The sequence below is a fragment of the Pogona vitticeps genome, chromosome 14 (genome assembly GCF_051106095.1).
Source record: "Pogona vitticeps strain Pit_001003342236 chromosome 14, PviZW2.1, whole genome shotgun sequence".
Classification (NCBI taxonomy): domain Eukaryota; kingdom Metazoa; phylum Chordata; class Lepidosauria; order Squamata; family Agamidae; genus Pogona; species Pogona vitticeps.
This window is the reverse complement of record NC_135796.1, coordinates 12232200-12255632: the sequence shown is the minus strand read 5'-3', so window position 1 is coordinate 12255632 and position 23433 is coordinate 12232200. Positions and strand designations below refer to the sequence as shown.

Sequence of the window (23433 nt, the reverse complement as noted above, 5' to 3'; positions counted from 1 at the left end):
ATATACAGTCATGCCCGCTTCTTTTCTTCTGGGTCAATCTCCAAGTTAGGATTTCCTTTGGGCTGCACCCCCTGCTGCTCTCGTGCGTCCCAGTCCCATACTCTGTTCAGTATGACTTCCATTTTGAGGACCCACCACTGTCCTAGAGGGTGCCACGTGTAACAACACCAAGCTCAGTCCCTCCGTGGCTGGTAGGTGACAAAAAAAAATCACATAAGAGCAGCCCATGATGCCAACACAACTCAGTTCTCCCTTACACAGTTTTGTTCAGGGCTTCAGGTAGACCTTACACTGATCACATCTTAGGACAGTGGTTCTTAACGTGGGTGATAATGCCCCCCAGGGGGCGATTTCATTTTTCAGGGGGGCATTAGAATGAAAAGGGGCGGCGTGGGGGCGCTGGAGCAGAAGGGGGCGGTAGGGGGGCGCTGGAGCAAGCCAAACCTGTGAAGATGGCTGCAGCCTTTTTACAATGCGCATGAATATATATTTTCCTCCAATCTTAATTTAGTTTCAGAGTTTTCGTCTTGAAATTTTTAGTTTCTGCATTGCGGTTTGTTTTTATGCCCTTTTTATATTTCTTTTTGCGTCTTAAAATTCGCTTGCAACTAAATCATTAAATGTTACTTTTGGGGGGCATTTCATTTTCTTGGAATTGAATTTTGTTTTCAGGGGTCATTGGATTTAAGTGTCTTAAATAAATAAATAAATAAATAAATAAATAAATAAATAAATAAATAAATAAATAAATAAATAAATAAATAAATAAATAAGATATCATCACCGCGGGGAGGGGGGCGATGATAACTTCCTCAATGGCTCAAGGGGGCGTTTCTTTCAAAAAGGTTAAGAACCACTGTCTTAGGAGGAAGAACACCCTACACATAGGCAATGTTCGGACATTTTAATGAACGCAGATAGACCTGTACAAACCAATGAATGTCTTATCAGGCTTGGTCTAGTAGCTTTCAGGCTGAGTCTGCAGGATTAAACTCCCAGACCTTGGCCTTTCCCACCTTGAAAGGGAGTCATACCAAGTACTTGCTGAAGTATTGTCAATGAAAAGATGGCTCATCTAGTGCAGTGGTCCCCAACCTTGGGCCTCCAGATGTTCTTGGACTTCAACTCCCAGAAATCCTGGCCAGCAGAGGTGGTGGTGAAGGCTTCTGGGAGTTGCAGTCCAAGAACATCTGGAGGCCCAAGGTTGAGGACCACTAACTTACAGGACAAAGTGGGGATACTGTTTGAATACTATGAAGTCTCTTTGGTCTATGCCACTTATTTCTTTTCTTACAAGATGGGAGCTTTCCCCCACAAACAGAGCCATGATTTAGATAGTGACTGTTCCTTCTCATGGCCAACTTAGATACACATAGGTCTGGGTCGCCGTCTCCACAACCTCCTTTCTTCTCTCACACAACTTTATTATATCAGACCAAGAGGTTGTTGTTGATTATATGGCAACAGACACCCTGGGAATCATTTGGCGTGACTCCTGGCTTGAGTGGCAACAATGCATGAAGACATTATAATTGCAGCTCTGAGGGTATCAGTGGGTATTGCTTATTATGCCTACCCATTGACCTCCAGTAGTAGAGGCAGGGTGCCCCATCTCAATACCTGTTTCAAGGGTGTGTGCTTTTGTTCCCTTGCTTGTTAGCTTCCCATTGGTCATTGTGCAAACAAAATGCTGACTGGGATAGGCCTTTGATTTGATCTACAACAACCCTCCTTAGGCTCTTATTACTGGAATTCATGCCTTTGCATCTCAGACATATTGTCTGTTGCTGTACGCCTTGCCAACTTTGAGGTGGCATTTCAGAGATGGAAGAAAAGGGTTTTCTTTTTTTTTCCCCTTTCCTTTTCCGATTTCACTTTGATGGCTGCCTGCCTCAGAGCAGGTGCCATTCCTCCTTCCTGCCGAAAGATTTGCTTAAAACAACTGACTAACCTTGTACCGAGGGCACAGGGAGGATCAAATATTGCCCTTTTAATTCATGACACCCCAGCCTAGTTTACAAAGGTGTTTTGACAAGCTCCCCAAATTTTGCCAGTCTGTCGCAGAGGGGAACTTTCTGCTCAATTCTGTTTAAAAACACTACAAAGCAAACACCGTGTTAAATCGCTGTACCTAAAATCCCTTGAGGCTCTCTTCCTGCACAAACAGGAAGTGGCCCTTGACATCCCTCTATAAGCCATGATGGAAGATTTTCTAGTATCAGCCAGGCAGAGAAACGGCTGTATATGCCTAAAATAATATGAGAATGTCTGTATATGACCAACCTGCTGTATCATCTCTGGGTTTTTCAAGTTTTTCTTTTCATTCTTTGTAATGTTTTGTATGACAACAGGCAGACCTGATGCCGATTCAGATAAAATGTACAGGGATGGGAATTTTTTGGCTGGGGATTTCAGAAGCTACGGACATGGGGGCAGCTGTACCTGTCCTCTGGCATCTGCCACCTGCAGTGGGTGCCTCAGTCTGCCAAATGCTAGGACCAGCTAGGGATACAGTGGACCCTCGACTTACGGAATTAATCCATATTGGAACAGTGGCTGCAGGTCGAAAAGTCTGTAGGTCGAGTCTCCATTGACCTACAATGCATTGAAAACCGATTAATCCGTAACCGGCCGTTTTTGTTCCATTTTGTTTGTTTTTTCTGGTCTGTAGATCGATTCTCCGGCTGCAAGTCGAACCTAAATTTTGCGGCCAGAGAAATCTGTAACTCGAAAAGTCTGTAAGTCGAGCCGTCTGTAAGTCGAGGGTCCACTGTACCCTGAAATCAAGGCGACAGACAATTGCGGGAACAGTACGACATGACTAAAGAGAGAAAGGAGGAAGTAGTGAATCCTCATTCATTCTTCTTAAAGGCTGCTGGATGGGAAAGAGAAGTAACTTGAAGGACATTACTTTAAGGGGGGGAGGGACTGCAGTATTTCCGTGGAGCAGAAGTTCATGGAATTTTAATGTCCCGACTCTTAACTTGCATAAACCTGCTCCCTCAATCCCCTTTCTTTGCATTAATCAACGTTGACTCTTCTTTTTCAGGGCTAAAGTCCAGCTGCTCGTTTTATTATTCTTATTCTTATTATTTTTCCTCGACTCGAAAAAGAACCAACACACAGGATCTCATTAAAACCATCACTGCCATTCAGATTCGGAGGGCCTTGGCATTCGCGTTGGGAGGAACCAACCAGGCTGCGGATTGAGTGAGGGTGGGGAGTGGGCGCCGGCCCCGTCAGCCAATCCTGGAGCAGCATGCCTTAACGCAAGGATCGTTCTGCTTCTGGAGAACCAATCGCATTCCCGACCGCCCAAACCTCCCCTCACCCTCTCGGCTTCTGGCAGGAGAAGGAGGGGATCATCTGAACGGCAAGCTTACGTCAAATGGATTCAGTTCTTAGTTGACTCTTCTATGTGGATGGTGCCAAGTTAGGAGATGAAGGTTATGAGGTGGGAAAGACGACGACAAAGGAGAAGAAGAAGATTTCGCGTGTGAAAGAGAAAAAAACCCTACAGAATATCCCAAGTATATCTTAGGTATAGTAATGGAAAATAGCACTTTTTCCCCCTTTCGTTTGTCCCTTTTTGAACTGTGAATTTTTAAAGAAAATTAGCATTGACGATTTTTTTTTTTTAAATTTTGGTGATCTATTGTGGAGGTTTCGTTCTTTGATCCATGGGAAATGCAGAATTGTTGAGCTGAGTTTGATGGATTTTGGTGAAAGGAGCGGAAAAAAATGGAAAAAAAAATCTTGGTTGATTGGCTTGGAAAGGTGGAATTGACTGAAATTGACGTGGGCTGTATATTCTGCTTTTGAAGTAACCGATATCATCACACTGTGCTCTCTCTATATTATCATTGGTGTACACTTCATCTGCCTTTTGACTTCTGTAATGGCTCTGTTTCTACTTCCAAACATATAGAATGGTTACTTTGAGGTTATGTCGCTCTCATTCAGAAAAGACATAGAAACAAACAAAAATCTCAACTTGACATGGTTGACTTTCTGTTGTTCTTGATGTGTGTAATACGGCCTCTTCTTGATTTTCAACCTGGTTGACAATGATTGTTGGTGATTTGATTTTCAACGTCCCGGGGGGCTTTCCCCCCTACAGTAGATAGCAAAGACTTTTGATTAAGGTTGAATCTTTCCTACAAGGAAGATGTAATGGAATGTGTCAGAAACTTCACGAGTCTTGCTTTTGCTGGTTAAAAAGGAAAAAAACCTGAAAAGATTACCCAAGGCTGGATGTCATCTGTGAGTTTTGGCTATGCTTTTAGCAAAATCCTTCAAAAGGAACTATGATCTGGGTTTTTTTTTTTGTTAACCACTTATGTGGGTATAGTTTAGGATGTAATCCTGTACCCACTTCTCTGGAAGTAAATCCTGTTGAACAACATGGGATTTAATGTTTAAATGAACATGCCTCGGTTTCTGCTGTTAACCTGCGATTAGGGTTGTACACTTGAACCACAACGTTTTATTTATGTGCAAAGCCTTATCTGTTTGTTATATGAGTTTGGAACAAGATGTTTGCCACAGGTGCATGTAACCATATCCCTGTATACTGTATACAAATAATGCTTTGTGCTTTAACCACATCAATTTTGAGGGGGGCTAGTAGGCAGAAAATGGAAGCAAGACTCTGAATTTCTAATTCAACTTAACCTTTGCCTTCTCTCTCTCTCTTTCTCTCATTTCCTGAATTGACTTGGTTGCCATATTCACTAAAACAGTGTGACTGGGAAGCACATTTTGTTTTTTGTTTTTTTTAAATCCAGCAAATTTAATTTTTGGGGAACTTGGTGCCTGCTGTTTCCTTTGTAATTTAAGATGGAATGGAGGGGGGGTAGGTGGGTGTGGGGAGAGAATAAAATTTTAAAACAAATACTGTATTAGTTAAACATCTAACTTTTTTGTAAAAAAAAAAAGAGAGGAAAAAAAAGAGAAAAAAATTTAAAACTCCGTAAAAACAAAACAAACAAAAAAAAAAAAAGAGGAAAGGAAAAGGAAGAAACCAACGATCGAGAGCTTTGTATCTTCTGGAATATAAAGAAAATAAAATTTGACATGAATTACATATATAAATATATATCTATATCTATATATTGTTGTGCAGAAAAATAGGTTGCCAAAACCATGTAAGTAATGTTTGTAGCAGGAAAGCGTTTTTTGCTTTGATTCAGGGAAAAAAAAAGACTGGTTTCAGAAGCTATTGGGCAGTTTGAATGGTACAGACACATGCATATATCAGCACTTCCCTCCTCCTTTTTCCCTAACCCATCTCAGCCATGCTACTGGGTTTCCTCCTTGGGGTCTTTGAAGGCAGGAGAGGCGTTTGGGGGCCAAACCAGGCTGCAATGAGCTAAGGGAGGGAGGCCCAAGTGGGCCAAAACCTTCTTGATCGGTCCAAGGACCCGAGGCCGATGGGTCAAGTTGACTTCACACTCCAGGCCTCTCGGTGGTCTACTGAGCAAAGAGTTGAAACAGGATCTAACTTCTTATAGCTTCTAACAATGGTGCTGTTTTCATACTTCTACTATTGATAAGTGAAGACCCTTTTAACTGGGCTGTACATTTTTATACCATCTTTAAGACTCTTGTGTAATTCTTAAATATATATATATATATCTTATATATATAAACACACACACACACACAAAGGGAATACTGTTATTTTTTGTTTGTTCTTTTTTTAAAAGAAACTCTTGTTTGAGTTGTAGCAATTTCTTTCCGCTTTGCAGTTTATCGCGAGGATTGTATGTGGCCATGGTCTCTTATCGCCCCATCCTCAGTCCACTCCTTTAATCTACCTTCCAAAGGCTTGAAGCCAAATGCCAACTCCTACCACCTCTATTCGGTGGCGTTTCTGGTGATCATGGCGCTGTCCTTATCCATGTGGGCCGTCCTGCAGAACCGTGTTGGATTTCCCAATGCACTGACAGAAAACCACACACTTTGGGGCTGGAACAGCCTTTTAAGGGTCCTAATCTGACCCTCTGGTTGTTCAATGCACCCGCTTCCGAATGGCGCTGTTCATTTGGCGATCCCCTCCGTGCTCTATGGATATTCCCCCACCCGTGATTCTAAAAGGTCAACATGCTTCTTGTAAGGCTTAGTTACAGTTAAAATGTGTAGGCAATATAGGCTAATATTTGTGGTCCCAACCCTTTCGCCCTCCCTTGTGCTGGCATCTGGCCTCCGAGAACGTTTGTGAAGTGGAATTTGGCCTTCAGGATGAAGGAGACGGCCCATAATTGCTCTTATACTTTGAGTTGGGGGTCTCTGCAGGCTTAATGTACCGCAGAATGAGGTCCCGTTGGAAGCATCAAAAGAGGAGGAGAACAGCATGGAAGAAATAAAGTGTTTGGGGGCTTGATCTGTAGGGTCCTCAGCACCAGAGAAGCACAGCAGGTCATGGATCAGAGGACAGGCCCAGTTTGGCCGCAAACTCCCTCAAGGCACTTGTCCACCGGATGAACTGAGGGAAAGGCTGAGTTGGATTTTTGTGGCTCAGAGGGTGGCAGAAGTTCATTATTGCGCTCTGTCGCTGATTGCTTGTTGGCTCTGATTACTGCCCACAGAAGAAATTGGATGATTATAGGCAGACAGTTGTGTATACCCTTCTGTAACTGGTATGATTTGGCTGTCACTTTCGGTTGGTTGTTTGCTTGTTCGCTTGCCTGCTTGGTAACGCAAGTTGCACCCGTCTTGCACTTTTAATCCTTCTCAAGAATCGTGAAGGGTGGCAGCTTTAGAGGGGTTTGAGCGTTCGTAGCATAATTCTTGGATCTGTGGCACCCTGTTGTATGTGAGCTGCCTTGTATTCAGAAGGACCATCGGTCACCGGCTCTCTCTTATTATCATGAAGGCTGGAGGGGAATCTTGCTTTAAACATATGAGCAGGAGTGAGGTGAGCATAGCTGTGCTTTCAACCAATACTGCCTTCGGTCCTGCAAGTGTCCATCTTCTCAAAGGAGGGCCCCAGTGAGACTCTTCCTCCATCTTTCCCCATCACCTGAAAATCTAGGATTTTGTGAGATGTTTGCGTGAGGTGGTATCTGGAAGGGCTTCTCCAGGGTTGAAGTTCTCAAGAGCGGTCCCTGTTTGGAGGACACGTCTCCTCTGGCATTTGAGCCGTGGTGTTTCTCTTTTTTACCCCAAGTAGGAATCATGTCTTTAAGACCCATACACCTTGACCACTGCAGGCGAAGTCACTCTCAGAATGTGGACATGCTGGCTCAAGAATTCTGGAGGTGTGCGGTCCAAGATAAAGAAATTAAAAAATCCTGGCAGGGTGTGTTTTTTTTAAGAGCAGGTTTGAAATCTAGGATTTTGTGTTCCAAATGTGCTTTTCCTGACTTGGAAGCGAGGCCTGGTCAGAAACACTCTGTGCAAATTGGCCAATACTGTCATTGTCTGGATCAGACACTTAAAAAACGGTTGCAATGTGGCCACTCCCTCTATATGGAAGCTAACCGAAAGGCCTTTAAAGAATTATTCAGTGATGCCAAGGGGTTCTCTGTAGTTGGGGGAAAGCTCTCCACCTCACTTAGGGGTCAGGCTGACAGCTAGGCTGCTTGCTTCTCCTGATCTCCCACCCTCCTCCCAGTTGTGTGTTTGTAACTGCTAGCTCCCTATGTCCTTTGTCTGTGCTGAGTTTTTTGTTATGTCATCCCGCCAATATTGCTCCTCCATCAGACATACGGTGACAAAGTAGAAATCTTAGTTCTGTGTGCGAAGACTCACAGTAAAAAATCTAGGTAGCTCCTCCTCCTAAGCATCTCCTGATAGTGATTTCACACTGTTTGTGTGTAGCAATGAGTAAGGCTTCATAGGTCTCTTAGCTGCTCCTGCATACCTTGGGCAATAATAGGAAAAAAAAATCAGCAACACCTTGAATTCCTTGTTGTGAAACCATTGGCCAAAAGCTAAGTATAGGATTTGATTGCTTTTTATTTTTTAAAAAAAGAGTGTGTGAGAGGGTCTCCACTAGAGGTGGGCACGAACTGGGAAAATGGCCGTTTGTGACGGTTTGTCGCTATTCACGAACCACGAACTTTCCAACGAAACGAACTGTTTCGTGCTTTGTGCCGTCTGGGACTTTCTGGAGTGCTGAAATGGCCTCCACAGAAGTTAGAGATGCCAAACTCACTGCAAGTGTTCAGCTGACTCTCCTCCCTAACCCCCTCCAAGTTTGGAAAAGATTGGATTTGGGATGTCTGAGTTATAGCTCCCGAAAGCAAGTGCCCCCAGGAATGTGCTCTTTAGCATGGCCCAATTTGTGTTTTTTGTTTGTTTGTTGTTGCTTTTGCTTTGTGGTTTGTTTCACGCCCATCTCTTGTCTTCACATTTAGGAGCACTACAACACATCTGCTTTCAAGAACTGGGTGGACAAGTGTCTGTAGCTGTATTTGTTGTCGCTTGTGTGCGATCTCTGCAGAGGTCTTTGGCTAGCCACTGTGGATGGTCTTTGAGTCTCCTCCAGAAAAATAGTGGCAAAGGATTTAGATTCAGTGTGGCTTTTCAGAGGGCAGCTCTAGGTGACCTTGTCTGTCTGTTCTGATTCTTCTCGTCTATCCAGCCCAAGCTTGCAAAATAATCTTGTCCAAAATCATCACGATGTTTGTTCAGGGAAAGAAACCTAAAGTAACGACAACGGCGAGATTCCTGCCCACCTCCTTTACTGCCCCACTCCCCTGAACAGAAAAGGCAAGATAAATGATACCAAATATCCAAATGTATGCAAATTTGCTTATGCCCCATACTCTGTGCAAAGCTCCATATTCCCATTCTGTTTTCTTAGCTCAACACGTTATGTTTGTTCTGATATAGTCTTCTCAGTTGTACTACTTGCATTATCCTCATGTTGCCTTTCACCTTCAGGTCTCACCACATGAGCCAAAGTTATATCTCATTGTGCCAAAGCCAGCCTGCCCGGTGGTTTAAGGCATCTGGCTTACAGAGCCAGAAATTTGAAGTTTGATTCCCCACCGGGCCTCCTTGACCAGGGGCTGGACTCGATGCCTCCATTGGGTCCCTTCCCGCTCCACTGTTCTAAGATAATTCTAATAATTCTTATATGTGTGCTAATTTCTGAACTCGTAACAAAAATGAGTCTTGTGACACTTTAAAGGCTAACAATTTTTTGTAGCCTGAGCTGTCGCAGGCAACAGCCTCCTGCTGTACGCAAGGAAGGCTTGTGTGAAAGCATTTTTGTTAGTCCAGAAAGCTGTTGTTTTTGTTCTACCAGTTTCCAGAGAGGTAGCTGTTTTAGCCTGTTTAATTTTTTTTTCAAAGAAAGAAAAATGTTGTTGCCTCTCTTAAGACTAGCAAATTGATTCCAGTATGAGTTCTCATAGATTACACTCCACTTCTTCACACACTGTGTGGATCCAAGTGGAATACAATACCCTTTTTATTTTGTTTTCGTGGTTAATATGGGAATCCTCGTACTCATTCTGTTAGCGATGGATGAAATTTATAGGATGGCTTCCTTGGTCCAGAGATATCTTATCTGGCTAAGTTCTCTTTCTGCCTTCAAATCAGAGATGAGTGTGGTACTTTCCCACAATAATTAGGCATACTGTACAGGAAGAAAGAAAATGTCCCTCTTCAGGTGAAATCTTACCTGGCGTGTTCTTTCCCTCTCACCATGATAGAGACATTTCTTGATGCTACTGATATGTCAGCTTTGAGGGGCCATCTTGGTGAGTCCGTGAGCCTTTGTTAGTTGCCCATTTAAACCTCTCCAAACTGTGTTCAGCACTCCAAGGCATTTTGGGGAATTGAAACTGGTCGATATCAAGCTGATGCTAAGAGATGAAGCTAGAGAAATAGGTTGCCCAGTAAAGCAGTCCAGGTATGAGCGTCGACATGCTCCATAGGCAGGCTTAATGCCTCCCTGTTGTCCCAGAGGGCCAGGGGCCAATGAACTGAAGTTCTAAGAAAGTGATGACTCTGGACTTAACAGTGTGCCATTCCTCTTGGATCATGAGTTGCACCAGCCTTCCCCAACTAGCATCTCTACAGAACTTGTGGTTACGACCCCAATTGTGCCTGACGATCAGTCACGCTGGCCAGTGCACTGAGTTAATTGGGATGCTAAATCATCAGGGTGCCCTTTGGCACTGCACGGAGCAAGCGCAGTTAAGTATGAGATGCCAAAGAGGGGCTAGTTGTGTTACCAGTGCCGTTGCAGAGTAGACTGGGGAGGACAGTGAGGTCGAGATAAGGATTCCCAATTATAATAGTTTATTATCTTCTGCTGATCAGGTTTAGAGTGATCTCCATGTGTGTGTGTGGATGTGGATGTTTGTTTGTGTACCCCAGCTGATTCAACCCATCGAACACGTGGCCGGAAGCGTCCATGTTTCAAATACACTTGGAGGCATTTATATATACAAGCCTGTGTCAAAATCATGGAACCCGATCTGGGTGTCAGAAAGAGTTTTGTGTGAACAAGTGGGAAGAGAACAAAGTGGTATGAAGTGAAGGGACAGCCGGACTCATGGGTCTGAATGGTCTTGAGAATAACGCTTGAGCTGAATGCCGCCTTCCTGGGACTAACTTGTTTGGCTTGAAAGTAAGAACTTTACAGAGCGAGAACAAGTTATCGGAAACACCCCATTGACCTTAACTATGGTTGTGATCGCCTGCCCTATGCAGAACTTGGAGAAAGTTAATTTTGGACTGATCCCAGTTATTCCAAAAAAGGCAACACGTCTCATCCCAGAACTTGAGGTGATAAAAAATGATCCACCCAACCACAACATCTCTTGATCCTGAGCCTTGACGGAGGTAACCGAACAGAACGGTAGAATGACTCCACGGGCAGTAGCAAGGAGGACAGAGTGGACTGCAGCCCCCTCCATCAGATGATTCTCATCAGCGCCCCACCAAAACCTTGCCCCTAATAGAATCTGTTCATTGTTTTAGTAAAACATAGGACAACGATAGGGAATCCGTGGCCCGCTAGAGGTTGGCTAGGCTGGAGCTCCCAGAAATGTCCATCTTTTTTGTACGTTGCCTGGAGTTCACGGGAGATGGACTTTAGCAGCCTCCGGAGAGCTCGGCGTTCTCCATCTCAGGCACAGGTGACGGACGGGAACAGGGGGGAAAGAAAAGGACTCCTTGCAGTTTGTATAGTAGCCCGTTTCGCTGCTTGCAGTAGGGCAGTGCTTTATTGCATAGTCTTAGGAGCTGTGAAGTTAATTCTGAGTCACAGCCATCCTCCGGGGGTATTTTAGGTAAAGTACTCAGAGCTGGTTATAGAGGAGAAGACAAAAACATGTGGGTTCCATCTTCAGTCAATGGCATAGTCCTCTCTGTTGTTGTTAGGTGTCCTCGAGTCACTTCTGACTTATGGCAAGCCTACGAATGAATGACCTTCAGTGGTCCCTAACAGCCTTGTTCAGATCCTCCAAAAATCAAGGCCACGTCTTTCTCTCCACTGTAGAAGAACTCTTGCCACTTGGAGGTGCTGCACACAGAGGCCAAGCACCCTGATGCATGCTGGGTAACTCAGTGGGGTTCAGGTCTCTGGCTGTGGAGCCAGAGGTTGGCAGTTCGATTCCCCCACCGGGCCTCCTTGACTTGATAATCCATAGGGTCCGTCCCAGCTCTGCGGTTCTCTTTCACTAATTTCTGTTGGGCTCATTGCAAATTCAGATAACCTTACCAGGGTGGCTCAGTTACCCATCAAGAAGGCCTCAAGCATCCGATGGGCGCAGTCTAGGAAAACCACACACTCTACTGCACTGCATTGTGGATGCCTCTTCGCTGCTCCCTCCCTTTAAGGTGCCAACAGTAAAGTCTGGGCTCTTTTGTTGTTGAGGTCCCAAGGCAAGGGGTGGTTTAAAGCATCAGCGTAAGGTGATTTTTCTTTTGGTCTTGGGTTTCAGCAGAGTGTGATGATGGAAAGAAGCAGGTCAGGTGCACGTGCGGGATCCCTCAAATCCAGCCAAGAGGGTGGTGTGTAAAACCAAACCTCCTTGACTTTAGCAGCTTCCTGGTGAATTAGGAGCCGATGTGTTTGTAACAATCTTGTGCCTTAAAATTTTCTTGTGGGGGGGGAGAGGTACGGGGGGGGAAGTGGCCCAAATCCAAAAAATAAAAGGAATTTAAAACAATGTTTCTGTAATCTTCCTCAATATGATTGCTGTCATTTTAAACCGGGTTGGGTGGGTGGGCGGTCGGGTGGGGTGGGGGTCCTTTTGCATTGTACTTACACTGTACTATAAATGGACCAGTTTGGTAATTAAGACTACGGGGAGGGGAGGGGAGGATTATGCTTTCACACAACCAATGTTTAACATAACCCGAATGTATTAATATTATTCTAGGAACTTTCCGTAACACAGACAAGTAGAATGCTTGTTGCAACCAGGTGTGTAGGTTAACAATTTGGTGTGTTTTCAATAAACAATGCCTGGAACAAACTTGTGTCTTCTTGAATTGTTTGAATTTGATGTGTGTGTGACATGTTCAGCTTTGGCTGTTCCATCCAGTGGTGTTTGTTATCCATACTAGAGAGGGCTGAGAACAGAGGAAGCTGCCTTCTGCCAGCTCAAGCTATTATCCAAATAACTCAGTACAGTGGTGCCTTGCTTAACGATTGCCTCGCTTAACGAGGAAATTGCTGTACGATTAGGTTTTTGCAATCGATTGTTTAAATGGGGTTTTTCCACTTTGCAATGATCAGTTCCATGCTTCGGGATCCGATTTCCGCTTTACGACGATCAGCAAACAGCTGATTGTCGGTTTTCAAAATGGCCGCCAGCTGAAGAAAATGGCCCCCCGCTGGTTTTAGGAAGGCTTTTTCGCTTAACAGGCACCAGAAAATGGCCGCCGTATGGAGGCTGTTTGCTGGACGAGCAGGTATTCAGCCCATTGGAACGCATTGAACGGTTTTCAATGCGTTTAATGGGTTTTTAAATTTCGTTTGACGACGTTTTCGCTCTACAGTGATTTCGCTGGAACAAATTAACGTCGTCAAGCGAGGCACCACTGTATTGTTTACTCTGGTTGTGTCTCAGTTAGTATTTTGGCTGTCACTTGTGGCTTGGTATTTCTTAACTGGAGCTTCCAGGGATAGACTGCTTTTGTGCAACCAACGCGCCCTACTGTTTCGATCTTTCGTATGACCGGAATTGTACCCAACAGAAAGGGAAGAGTTTGAGTTGTCCTTCCATGGTTGAAATGGACATGGAGAAACATGTTGGCTAAGAACAGTGTGGTCCTCAAGCAGAAGCTGTGATATTACAACAACCCTAGGTCCTCATATTGCTCCTATTTCTTCTAAGCAACCATTTATTACCCATAATGCAATTATTTATTTAGCCTAACTTTCGAAGCTTAGACTCTGTGTACCCACAAAATGTCCCTCAAGAAACAATAAGGCAGTGTCTGCTTTGGAAACATTTTCTGCTGACTAGCCAGAATGAAAATGGACACAAAGTCTATCTAGAAACCAGAGTCATCTTGCTGAAAGGCCAAAATCTAGAAGGCCCACAGGGGAAGCAACAAACCACCTAAGAGGAGGGCTAGGTCAGCATTAGAAGGCCAAGGACACAGGGCTGCATGCCTTTGTGTACTCGAAAGGGCTACAATTGTCCGAACATATCCAAGGACATGGTCTGGCACCTTTCCAGGGCAACAGGAATTATTTCAAAGGGTGTAGGTAACTTTGTGTAACTTTAAGCAAGGATGCTTGTAGAAGACCCAGAACTTGTCATTCTGGGAGTAACAGCATCACTTTTGATAAAGACCTCTGTAAAGGATGTATGGATTTCTGTAACCTTTCAGCTGCTTGTACGGGTCACAGAATGATAGCACTCTGCTTTGCAAAGCTTCTTTCTTTCTTTCTTTCTTTCTTTCTTTCTTTCTTTCTTTCTTTCTTTCTTTCTTTCTTTCTTTCTTTCTTTCTTTCTTTCTTTCTTTCTTTCTTTCTTTCTTTCCTTTTTCTGTTCTTTCTTTCATTGGTTCATTCATATATCCTCTTTCTTTTTCCATTTGTTCATTTTTTCTTCTTCCTTTCATTCATTTTTCCGTTCTTTCTTTCCTTCTTTTTCTGTTCTTTCTTTCTTTCTTTCTTCATTGGTTCATTCATTTTTCCTTTCTTTTTCCATTTGTTCATTCTTCCTTCCTTCCTTCCTTCCTTCCTTCCTTCCTTCCTTCCTTCCTTCCTTCCTTCCTTCCTTCCTTCCTTCCTTCCTTCCTTCCTTTCCTTTCCTTTCCTTTCCTTTCCTTTCCTCTATCCACTCTTCCTCTCTCCCTTCCTTCCTTCCCTCCCAATAAACCTTTAACCTATATTTACCAATGCCTTGCACATGTGGGTTTGCGCCAACCGTTTCTCTCTTTTTCAGGTCCTTGCCAGAGGATCCAAGAACCTTAATTCAAAATCTTTTTTTTCCCCTTTTGTTAACACTCCCTTTAGAGAAATCTGCAGCATAAGAGTGCGGCCCTTTCCTCAGCATTTTGCAGAAGATGACTTTGCTGCAGTCCGTCCAAGCTCTTAGCCACAGAGGAGAAGGCGACTTTAAAAACAAAACAAAACTCTGTGGGTAGATTCAAAAGGGTAGCCAGTATTTGCCAGGTTGCTGTGTGGGCCTCAGGATCTGCCAGCATTTAAATGCCTCCATGGCCCACAGTTGTGGCCTGAGATGACCACACTCTCTGTCGCTGAATACACCCAGACTTTACCTCCTGCAGGGCCTTTTTTTCAAGGTACTGGCAGTTCTCTTGGTGGAAAAATGAGCCAGCACTCCTTGCTTGCTGGCCCCCCAGTGAGCTCTCCAAGGTCCTGGCCTCTCTGCCTGGCCCCTCGGGAGATCCTGACCCACTTTGATGCTGCTTTACTGGACATGACTCCACTGAACCCGACGTGTCCCAGCTCAACGGGTGAGTACCTCTGCTGCAGCCTGCTCCCTCTGGCTTTTGTTGTTGTTTTTGTTTAGTCATTAAGTCGTGTCTGACTCTTCGTGACCCCATGGACCAGAGCACGCCAGGCCCTCCTGTCTTCCACTGCCTCCCGGAGTTGGATTGAAGTCATGTTGGTAGCTTCGATGACCCTGTCCAACCATCTCATCCTCTGTCGTCCACTTCTCCTCCTGCCTTCACATTTTCCCAACATTAGGGTCTTTTCCAGGGAGTCTTCTCTTCTCATGAGATGGCCAATTTACTGGAATGAATATTTGCCTCGTTTCCTATTCTGTGGGAACTTAGAAATAAAGAAAATTACTGTCCAGTTTGCCACATGCTTCAGGCAGATTTCTGGCCTTTGGTTTCTTGCAGATTCCTTTTTTTAAAATGTGCTTTACCATAAACCCTCAGTCTTGCCTCTGTTGGGTTGTGCTAGCCTGCATTCATCTCTTTAACAAAAGTTTGCTGTGCCTCCCCTCTGTCCTCAGATAACAAACTGGTTGCCTCAGAGGAGTATGTACAAGAGTCTGCCCTTTTATCAAACCGTGTGGTCGTAGCATGAATTTTCCTTTCCTTTTCCAAATACTCCCTGATTGTTAGCGATAAGGCTAGTGCCCACTGGCACTCTGTATGTTTTGTACAGAGAAAGGTGAGTCAATTGGGGAAAACAAAACTCTTGACGATTTGCTGCTAGTCAAAGCTGGTTGGGTGGAATTGAAACGAATCAACGGTCTAGCCCAATATAAATGGATAAATTCCTTTATATGCTAGAAATGTCTGCTAGTTTCCAAATCACTGATTAAATTGTTCCACAGTATGAGCAACTGTTGAAGTCATTCTTTCAGGGAATATTAATGCAATTTTCCAGAAACATGTTTGTTTCTAAGAAGAGGTTGTTTAAGGAGAAGGAAGCGAATTGAACTGCAGAGCGAACGAGGATTCGTTGTGCTCTTGACTAAACGCGAAGCTTCTCTTTTCTATCAGTGGCTCTTCTGTTCTTTTTTTTTTCTTCCCAGGTGCACTAAGATGGCCCTCAGGTTATCGGCGCTCAGCCACAAACGGCAAGACATTTCTGCATCCTGACCTTTCTCATCTGTCAGAACTACTTCATTTGGAGATCGTCACAATATCGGGGAATGAAGCCCCAGAGGTCAAAGGTTAACTTAGGAACCACAAGCGTGAAATATCAGGGCCCTCGTCTCTTTTGAAATACAGCCGAAAGTGCTGCTTGCAACTCCGCTGGGCGAGCAGCAGCTTAATCTTTGTCTTGTTAAGATGATGTCTGGGATGTTTATGCGGGCTGCAGCGTTCTCCCTTGAATAACAACCGTAATAGCATTAGACCTGCCCAGCGGGAAGGAATCCTGTGGGCCATCAAGGAGGGCCCCGTGGGGGAATCAAACTCCCTAAACCACTGAGTTCTCCAGCAGTCCATTCCCTTCTTGTTTAGTTTCGATGTGCGCCCTATTCCTTTGCGGTACTCTTCAGGTCTGGAGTTCACACTTTCAGAGAGGAGGCCAGAAAATGAGGGAGTCTGCCAGGCAAAAGGAATGTCAGAAGAGCACTATTGCAGCATTAAAATCGCTGAATCGGTGTTGATGCAGAAATTTGGATTTACCCATTTAGGCCTGAATGGAGGCCATTATCTTTAAATGAACTGAGATAGACTGTAGTTCTTGTGTTTCATTGCCATTGGATCACACTGTTTTCCATTTCCCCCCTTCTTTATGCCCATATGTGTATGTCTACACACATACCACCTCTCCCTCTCTCCTGAGGCTGACCCTTTATAGACTACTTAGTCTGCTGCTTAAATAGTTTTCATAGATTTCTTTGTTCCATGAGTTTAGCTCTCTTGCCCATCAAGGCATTCTAAAAAGGATTATCATAGATAGTGGCAATTACCGTATTTTTCGCACCATAAGACGCACTTTTTCTCCACAAAACAGGGGGGTGGAAAGTCTGTGCATCTTATGGAGTGAAGAAAACAGATTATATTTTCCTGTTTTCTTCTCCTTAAAAAATTGGTGCGTCTTATGGAAAGGTGCATCTTATGGAGCGAAAAATACGGGTAATTGTGTCACATACCATGTGAAGAAGCAAGAGTGTTGTATTGTACAAGCAGAACCCTCCCTCTTGTGTCTCTGAGATGAGTTTGTGTCTGTCGGTCTGTCCTAGTGCCCCCTCCTTCCTCTGTTCCTCCTCTTAATTTCTTCTTCTAACGAACTTATCCAGAATCTTGCATAGGGGCTGAGGGAAGCCTATGCTTCAAGTCGATCCCCTTGAAGCAACAAACTTTGGTGGAGTCTGCCAGAGGCCCAGTTGTGTCTTAGCCTGGGTTTCCCAATACCACATTTTTAATATTTCTCTAACTCTTACGGCTTGGCTAAGCCTACAGATACCAAGTGGAGGCATTTTTGTTACAGCATGGTAGACACCCTAACCTGAAGTTCAGAAACAGGTATTTCTGGGGTTCAAGCTTTCCCCTTTGCAGAAATCGCTAGTGTTGTAAACTCAAGCCTGTGGCTTCCTTGAGGGAGTCAGTCCATCTCGTATTTTGGTCTTCCTCTTTTCCTGCTGCCTTCCACTTTTCCCAACATTATTCTCTTTTCCAGAGAATCCTGCCTTCTCGTGATGGGCCCAAAGGAGGACAGCCTCCATTTCAGTATTTTTTTGCCTCTAGAGATTGTTCAGGCGGGGTGGTTTTGATTTAGGACCTGCTTGTTCATCTTTCTGCCAGTCCAGCGTTCCTCCAAAGCGCTCCTCCAGCACTATGGAAATAGAGGGAACGCTAATGACGACTCCCAGTTTCGTTCTTAGCTTTCATTTGTGTTGGGTCTACCCGGGTTCTTCCTCTTTCTGCTTTTGGCCCAGAATAGCATCCATCTCCCTCCTCTCCCTCCCCGCCCTTGATGGTTATCTTCAGGTAGAGTTCATTAATTTAAAACAAAAAAAAAAAAACAGTCCTTGATGCTGTCAAGAAAACACAAACGACCCCAGTCTTTAGCTCCTGCTTTAGCAGATCATTACTCACTGGGTCCAGCCAATATTTCTCATTTGGTTCATTCATCTTAATTAGACCTAGGTTTGTGTCCTTTTTTTGGCGGGGGGAAGATCCCAGAGAGATTGCTGATTGGAATCAGGGGGAAAGGGGATATTAAGAGTTTTTCAGTACATCAGACACGGATTTAAAAACTGACAATCATTTGCTCAGAAAGAAAAACGGGGTAAATTTTAAAAACAACCACCCTTAAAAGGAATCCATAATAAGCGGTCAATGTAATAATCCATAATAAGCGTTGTTGGACATGACTAAACGACTAAACAACAACAACGTACTAATTCTTTATTTAGAAAATATACCTGCCTGAACCTATGTTGTTGCTGTTGTCATTTTGACTTTTATACCACCCCCATAGCGCTAGAGCACTCTCAGGGAGGTTTATAACATAATTATGCAAGCAGCCACTTGCCCCCTCGTGAGGTGAGGGCTGGTTGTCTCTCGTTGTACCAAAACTGGGCAACCTTAGGTCCCTGTGGCTGGATCTGGCTCTCTTAGGGGCCCGATCCAGCTCTCTGCACTTATCCCAATGGCCATGGCCTCTTCCTCATGGCGTTTTGGTTTGGTCATTTCCCAGCATTTTTATAGCCCATCCTCACCATTCTAAAAGATTCAGTGGCTCCCCTGAGACAGAGTGATTAGTAATATGAGTTTTAAGTCATCCCTCGGTGGAATTCAGCTCTTGAAGCTTTCAGTTCTCAAGGGTCTGCCTTGACGAGCCTTGATCCTCTGGGGAGGCCTTTCTCTTGGTCCCGCCACCTTCACGGGGCACTTGGGAGGGACACAAGTCAGGATCTTCTCTGCGGGTGCTCCCAGACTCTGGAACTCCCTCCCACTGGAGACCCATCTGGCCCCATCTTGGCTCTCCTTCTGCGAGCAGGCAAAGACCTTTCTCTGCAGGCAGACTTTCTGTTGGTGTAAGTTAGCAGAGTTTTTGTCCCAGTCCAGGCAGTCCAATTGATTTACACAAAAACGACTTCTTCCAACACCAACTGGCTGCTTGGCTTCAGTTTTTGAATGGAGGGCTGTGCTTTACTGCATCAAAACTGTTGCTTTTTGTTCACTATTTTATTCAGTGTGTTTGTAATTTTAGCTTTAAACATCGTCTTTTAATGATGCAAGCCACCTTTTGGCCTCTGCAAGGAGAAATGCAGGGCAAAAAATATTTTAAACAAGCAAATTCATGATGAGAGGGGTTCTCCTCTGGTGCAACAAACATATACACTATATGTTCAGTTATCTGTAGGCTACCCCACAGGCGAGGGGAGAAGCCTGTTCTTTATTGCTCCAAAGGGAGCACAAGACCTAAAGGATTTCAGTGACGCGATGATAAATGTCTCCTGACCGTTATTTCTTATTTATTTATTTCTTAGACTTTTATACCAACCGATTAGTGCACGGCACAATTATAGGTGGCTAACAATCAGGAAGATCAGACGAAATAAGAACGATAAAACAAACAAGAGCAATGATAATAAAAATACAGAAACAAAGCAAATCAACTCGAGCATCATGAGGCCATTAGAAGAAACAGAACAGTTGGACCCTAAAACCACTGACCTAGGAGATGATGGAGGTCTTTAAATAGAAGCTGGACAGCCTGAGGGATACTTGGTGCAGGTGAACCAGTGTGGGAGGAAAAGATGGCAGGTGACCTATAAGCATTTCTGCTTCAATAAAAATCTCCACGTAAGTATGTATAATGCAGATCCATGCCCTAACTAAACAACTCACTATAGGCTTTCCTCCGCTACTGTTACCATCTGAAGCAAGGCATGTGGAGACTGGCCTTTTTTTTTTCTCAACAGTGGCACCCATTTCCTTTCCCCAAGTCTGTTCCCTCGTGCTATTGTTTTCACCAGCAGGCTTTACAAAAAAGAGAGAGAGAGACAGAGGGATCCCCAGACTTTTAATTCTGGGTAGAGCAATCCTACAGTGGTGAGGAAGAAATCGACCAGTAAGCAAAAAAGGTGGGAGTAGGGAGCTTTCCCCCTAAATTTCATCTTCCATTAGTCACAACAGGTGGATAAATAAGTAGAATCACAGAACAATGGAGTTGGAAGGGGCCTCTAAGGCCATAGAGTCCAACCCCCCCCCCCTTGCTGAATGCAGGAACACAAATCAAAGCAGATTTGACCGATGGGTGTCCCCTTTTCTCTTGAATGTCTCCAGTGTTGGAGTGCTCCCTTCCTGAGGTCACTGATTCCGTTGTCATACTGCTCTAACAGTTAATCTGGGGATGTCAGATGGTAAGGAAAGCTTTGGGTCCGGTTGCCCTCAGTAATCCCCCTCCAACCACTGCACTTCTGCCATAACAGCAGCTGTGAACATCACAGGCATGGAAGGAGATCTGTGCCATCAACGTTGTGGTTCTATTTATTGCAACTCTCGTTTGATCGTTTATGACATTTAGCCTCTTCAGCGATTCCTTCATGTTGTTGCCATGATTTTACTGTTTATTACGATGGGGCTATGCATATCGAAGAGCGATCTAGAGAACAAAATAATGAACAGGCGTTTGCAGCCATGTCGATAATAATGGGAACCCATAATGCATGCAGAACGATGACACCGGTGGTTCTCTTTGGAAAAAAACTAAGTTTTATTAATAAATCAGAAAGCATAGACAAGGGCCCCTTCGAAGCTATGTGTGGACGGAAGGGCGCTCCTCTGTTTTAGGTCTTTCCCACCTTTAAAGGAGGATATGCAGTTGTTGGGCAACCAGGCCAGGAAAATAACAAACCCAAAGGTTGCAGTGTTTGCCAGCTGTCATTCCAGACCGCCCTCTGACATCCACGTGGGGTGGTCTACTTGGGTGCAGGGAGGTGAAAGTGCAACACAGACCACCAACATCCCGGCAAGACGGCCTCTTCCAGTTGGAAGCAGCTCCCCTCATCATCCTTCCTCATTCAGGTATGCAAAGCTGTGCCTGTCACACTTCTTTCCAACACATGCTTCTCGTCCACCAGGTTCTGCCGGGATTGCTTTACGAGCCCCTGGGAGTCGGTGGTGATGTTTGGCAACAGAGCCCCAAAGGGGAATAGGTAGTTGCCAGCATTGGAAAACGGGGTCTGCACGTATTGTGTCAGCCTTTCCCAACGTGGTGTCATCCAGACTCTATCCCATGTCAGTCTGCACTGGTTTATGCTCCCCTTGATTCGATACATGCCCTTGGATTTGACTCTGTAAATTCATAAAATGCAATGCACCACGAAAAGCTAAAAGGACTCTATAACACTTCTGGTTTTGACCCACTGGATTCAACGTTTTTGTTTTTTGTTTTTGCATGGATAGCCCCTAAAGACGAGTGTAAACTGCCCAGATTCCAGACTGTTGGATCCAGTCACTTGTGCGCGAGGAACCTTTAAAGTGGGCCACACAAAAACAACTCAAGCCATCGAGTGGGCTGAAATGATTTGTGCCCAATCTGATGTGACCCAAACAACTTTGCTTTCCCCCAGAACCAAATCCAGCATAACGAGCGCGTCGTTTAACAATGAATCCGCATTGCGATGCGGATTTCCCCATCGCTAATGCGAGGGGGGAACAGCTGTTCGGCGGTTCTAAAATGGCTGCCGGACACCCAAGATGGCTGCCAGACCACAAAAAATGGCCACCGGGATACCAAAGATGGCCGCCGGAACATGGTGAAACATCGGAGAACTGTGAGTTTTGGGCCCATTTGGAATGCATTAAACTTTGTTCCAATGGGTTTCCCCGTTCCACTTAATGATGTTTCCCCATAACGAAGGTTAATCCGGAATGGATTAACCTCGCTATGCGGGGCACCACTGTATATCTGCATCTCTCACAAATCCAGTCAAATCAGGCCAATTCTGTTGGGAATGGGCACTTTCTCCAAATTCTGTGTGCAGGGCTACTACGTATTCACACGCAAAGGACGGCTTCCACCATTGCCCTGTGCAGCTCATGAGTGCCTTAACACATAGCTGCTGCCCAACCGGTTGTGATGGGGTCTGGAGTAAGGGGTGCACCATGTTTTCCCAGGGATCCAGGGTTGGGCCTCTCTGCTCCAGGACAGCTCTGAAGGAAGGCAACTAGGTTTGGGGTAGAAACCTTCCTACATCTTTTGCCAAAACGATCCCTTGGAAGAGGCACAACGGCTCTGGCTGCGACCCAATGCTAAACGCTCAGAAAGGCAATTTGGTCGGCTTGGGCGGTGAAACAGAAAAGCCTGCTTAACCCCTAGGCTTTAGAATCGGTTGTCTACAGTGTTTTTGTACAAAGAGACAGTCCAGCAAGGGAACAAATTGCAAGGAAAGGGGTCCCAAACACAACAGAAGGGTAAAAAAAAAAAAAAAAACCCAAACATCGGGGGCCTATTTATGCATAAGTGTAGTCTCTAAAACCAAGTTTTCTTGTTTACACCATTTCCTAGTGAACCTCTTTTATACCAGCGGCCTCAGATTAGAGAAAACTATGGTTCCAGCACAGACGGGATTAATCTCTGTGTGCTCACATGTAACATAGGGAAGCAGGACGCTAGCTAAAATGCTCTTTCCCTCTATCCCAGGTACACAGCTTTTTCCATGGCGTCGGGCGCTTTCATGTACTCCAGGTGAGAGGGGTAATGGGTGCACTCGTAGTGCTCGTTGTTACGGACGTGCTTGAGGAAGTCCGGAGCCCCCGGGAAGCCGATGTTGTCTGCCAGGAGAATGGAGCCCTTCCGTAGGAGGCCGTATTGCTGGAAAGAGAGAAAAGAGGCCGCGGATTAGTCAGGGAGGGTTTTCCTCCGCATACGTTAGAAATCTGGTTCCTTTCCTTCCATTGACTTCACTGGGAGACCTACACACCCTGCTTCGTCTTCTAACATTTGTGCTTTCCACAAAAATGGTGCAATGGCACGCTACCACTTTCCCCATAGCTTTGGAGGTCTGCATTTTTGACGCAGATGACACAGCGTTCCCCCACTTCATTTACATCGCCTATTCTGTATCCCATCATCCCCCCCTCCATTCAAAACCTAACTTTTCTGTGACCTGCATTAGTCATTTCAGGCAGTTTCCACATTTTATTCCAATAAAAACATTTACTGAACCACTAGAAAGACAAACTTGTTGGCATTCTGACCTCATTTGAATTCTCATTGATTTTCACAATTAAAACTAAGGATGTTCTTTTGTTTGGCTTACCATTTATTTAAAAAAATGAATGATGAATACTCAAGTTGTTACCGCTCCCTTTTTCCTCTCTAGGTGTTGTTATTATGTCATGGTGCTGTTCCTTCCTGGAACCCTCTAAGGCAGAGGTTCCCAACCTTGGGTCCCCAGATGTTCTTGAACTACAACTCCCAGAAATCCTGTCCAGCACAGCAAGTAGTGAAGGCTTCTGGGAGTTTGGAGTCCAAGAACACCTGGGGACCCAAGGTTGGAAATCACTGCCCTAAGGGCTCAAGAGGACAACATTGTACAATGTATGACCCAA

General features: G+C 44.7%; 2 protein-coding genes across 24 annotated transcripts in view; one reads left to right on the top strand and one right to left on the bottom strand.

Annotated features, from left to right (window-relative positions):
• Nucleotides 1-4894, top strand: part of ARVCF (ARVCF delta catenin family member) — a 456576-nt gene extending 451682 nt beyond the window's left edge. For 17 of the 19 annotated variants that reach the window (XM_072983699.2, XM_072983702.2, XM_078381689.1 and 14 more), the window contains one exon: nucleotides 3050-4894. Coding sequence is in view for 2 of the 19 variants with exons in the window: in XM_078381686.1 (XP_078237812.1) it covers nucleotides 3050-3055 (6 nt within the window). In the remaining 17 variants the exon portion in view is untranslated. The remainder of the gene's footprint in view (nucleotides 1-3049) is intronic. The other 2 variants (XM_078381686.1, XM_072983706.2) reach the window with 1 other exon arrangement.
• Nucleotides 4895-19329: 14435 nt separating this feature from the next.
• COMT (catechol-O-methyltransferase) overlaps nucleotides 19330-23433 on the bottom strand; it is a 41945-nt gene continuing 37841 nt past the window's right edge. For 3 of the 5 annotated variants that reach the window (XM_072983715.2, XM_072983714.2, XM_020805464.3), the window contains exon 5: nucleotides 19330-22693. In XM_072983715.2, the coding sequence (XP_072839816.1) occupies nucleotides 22514-22693 (180 nt within the window). In that variant the 3' untranslated portion in view covers nucleotides 19330-22513. The remainder of the gene's footprint in view (nucleotides 22694-23433) is intronic. The other 2 variants (XM_020805466.3, XM_020805465.3) reach the window with 1 other exon arrangement.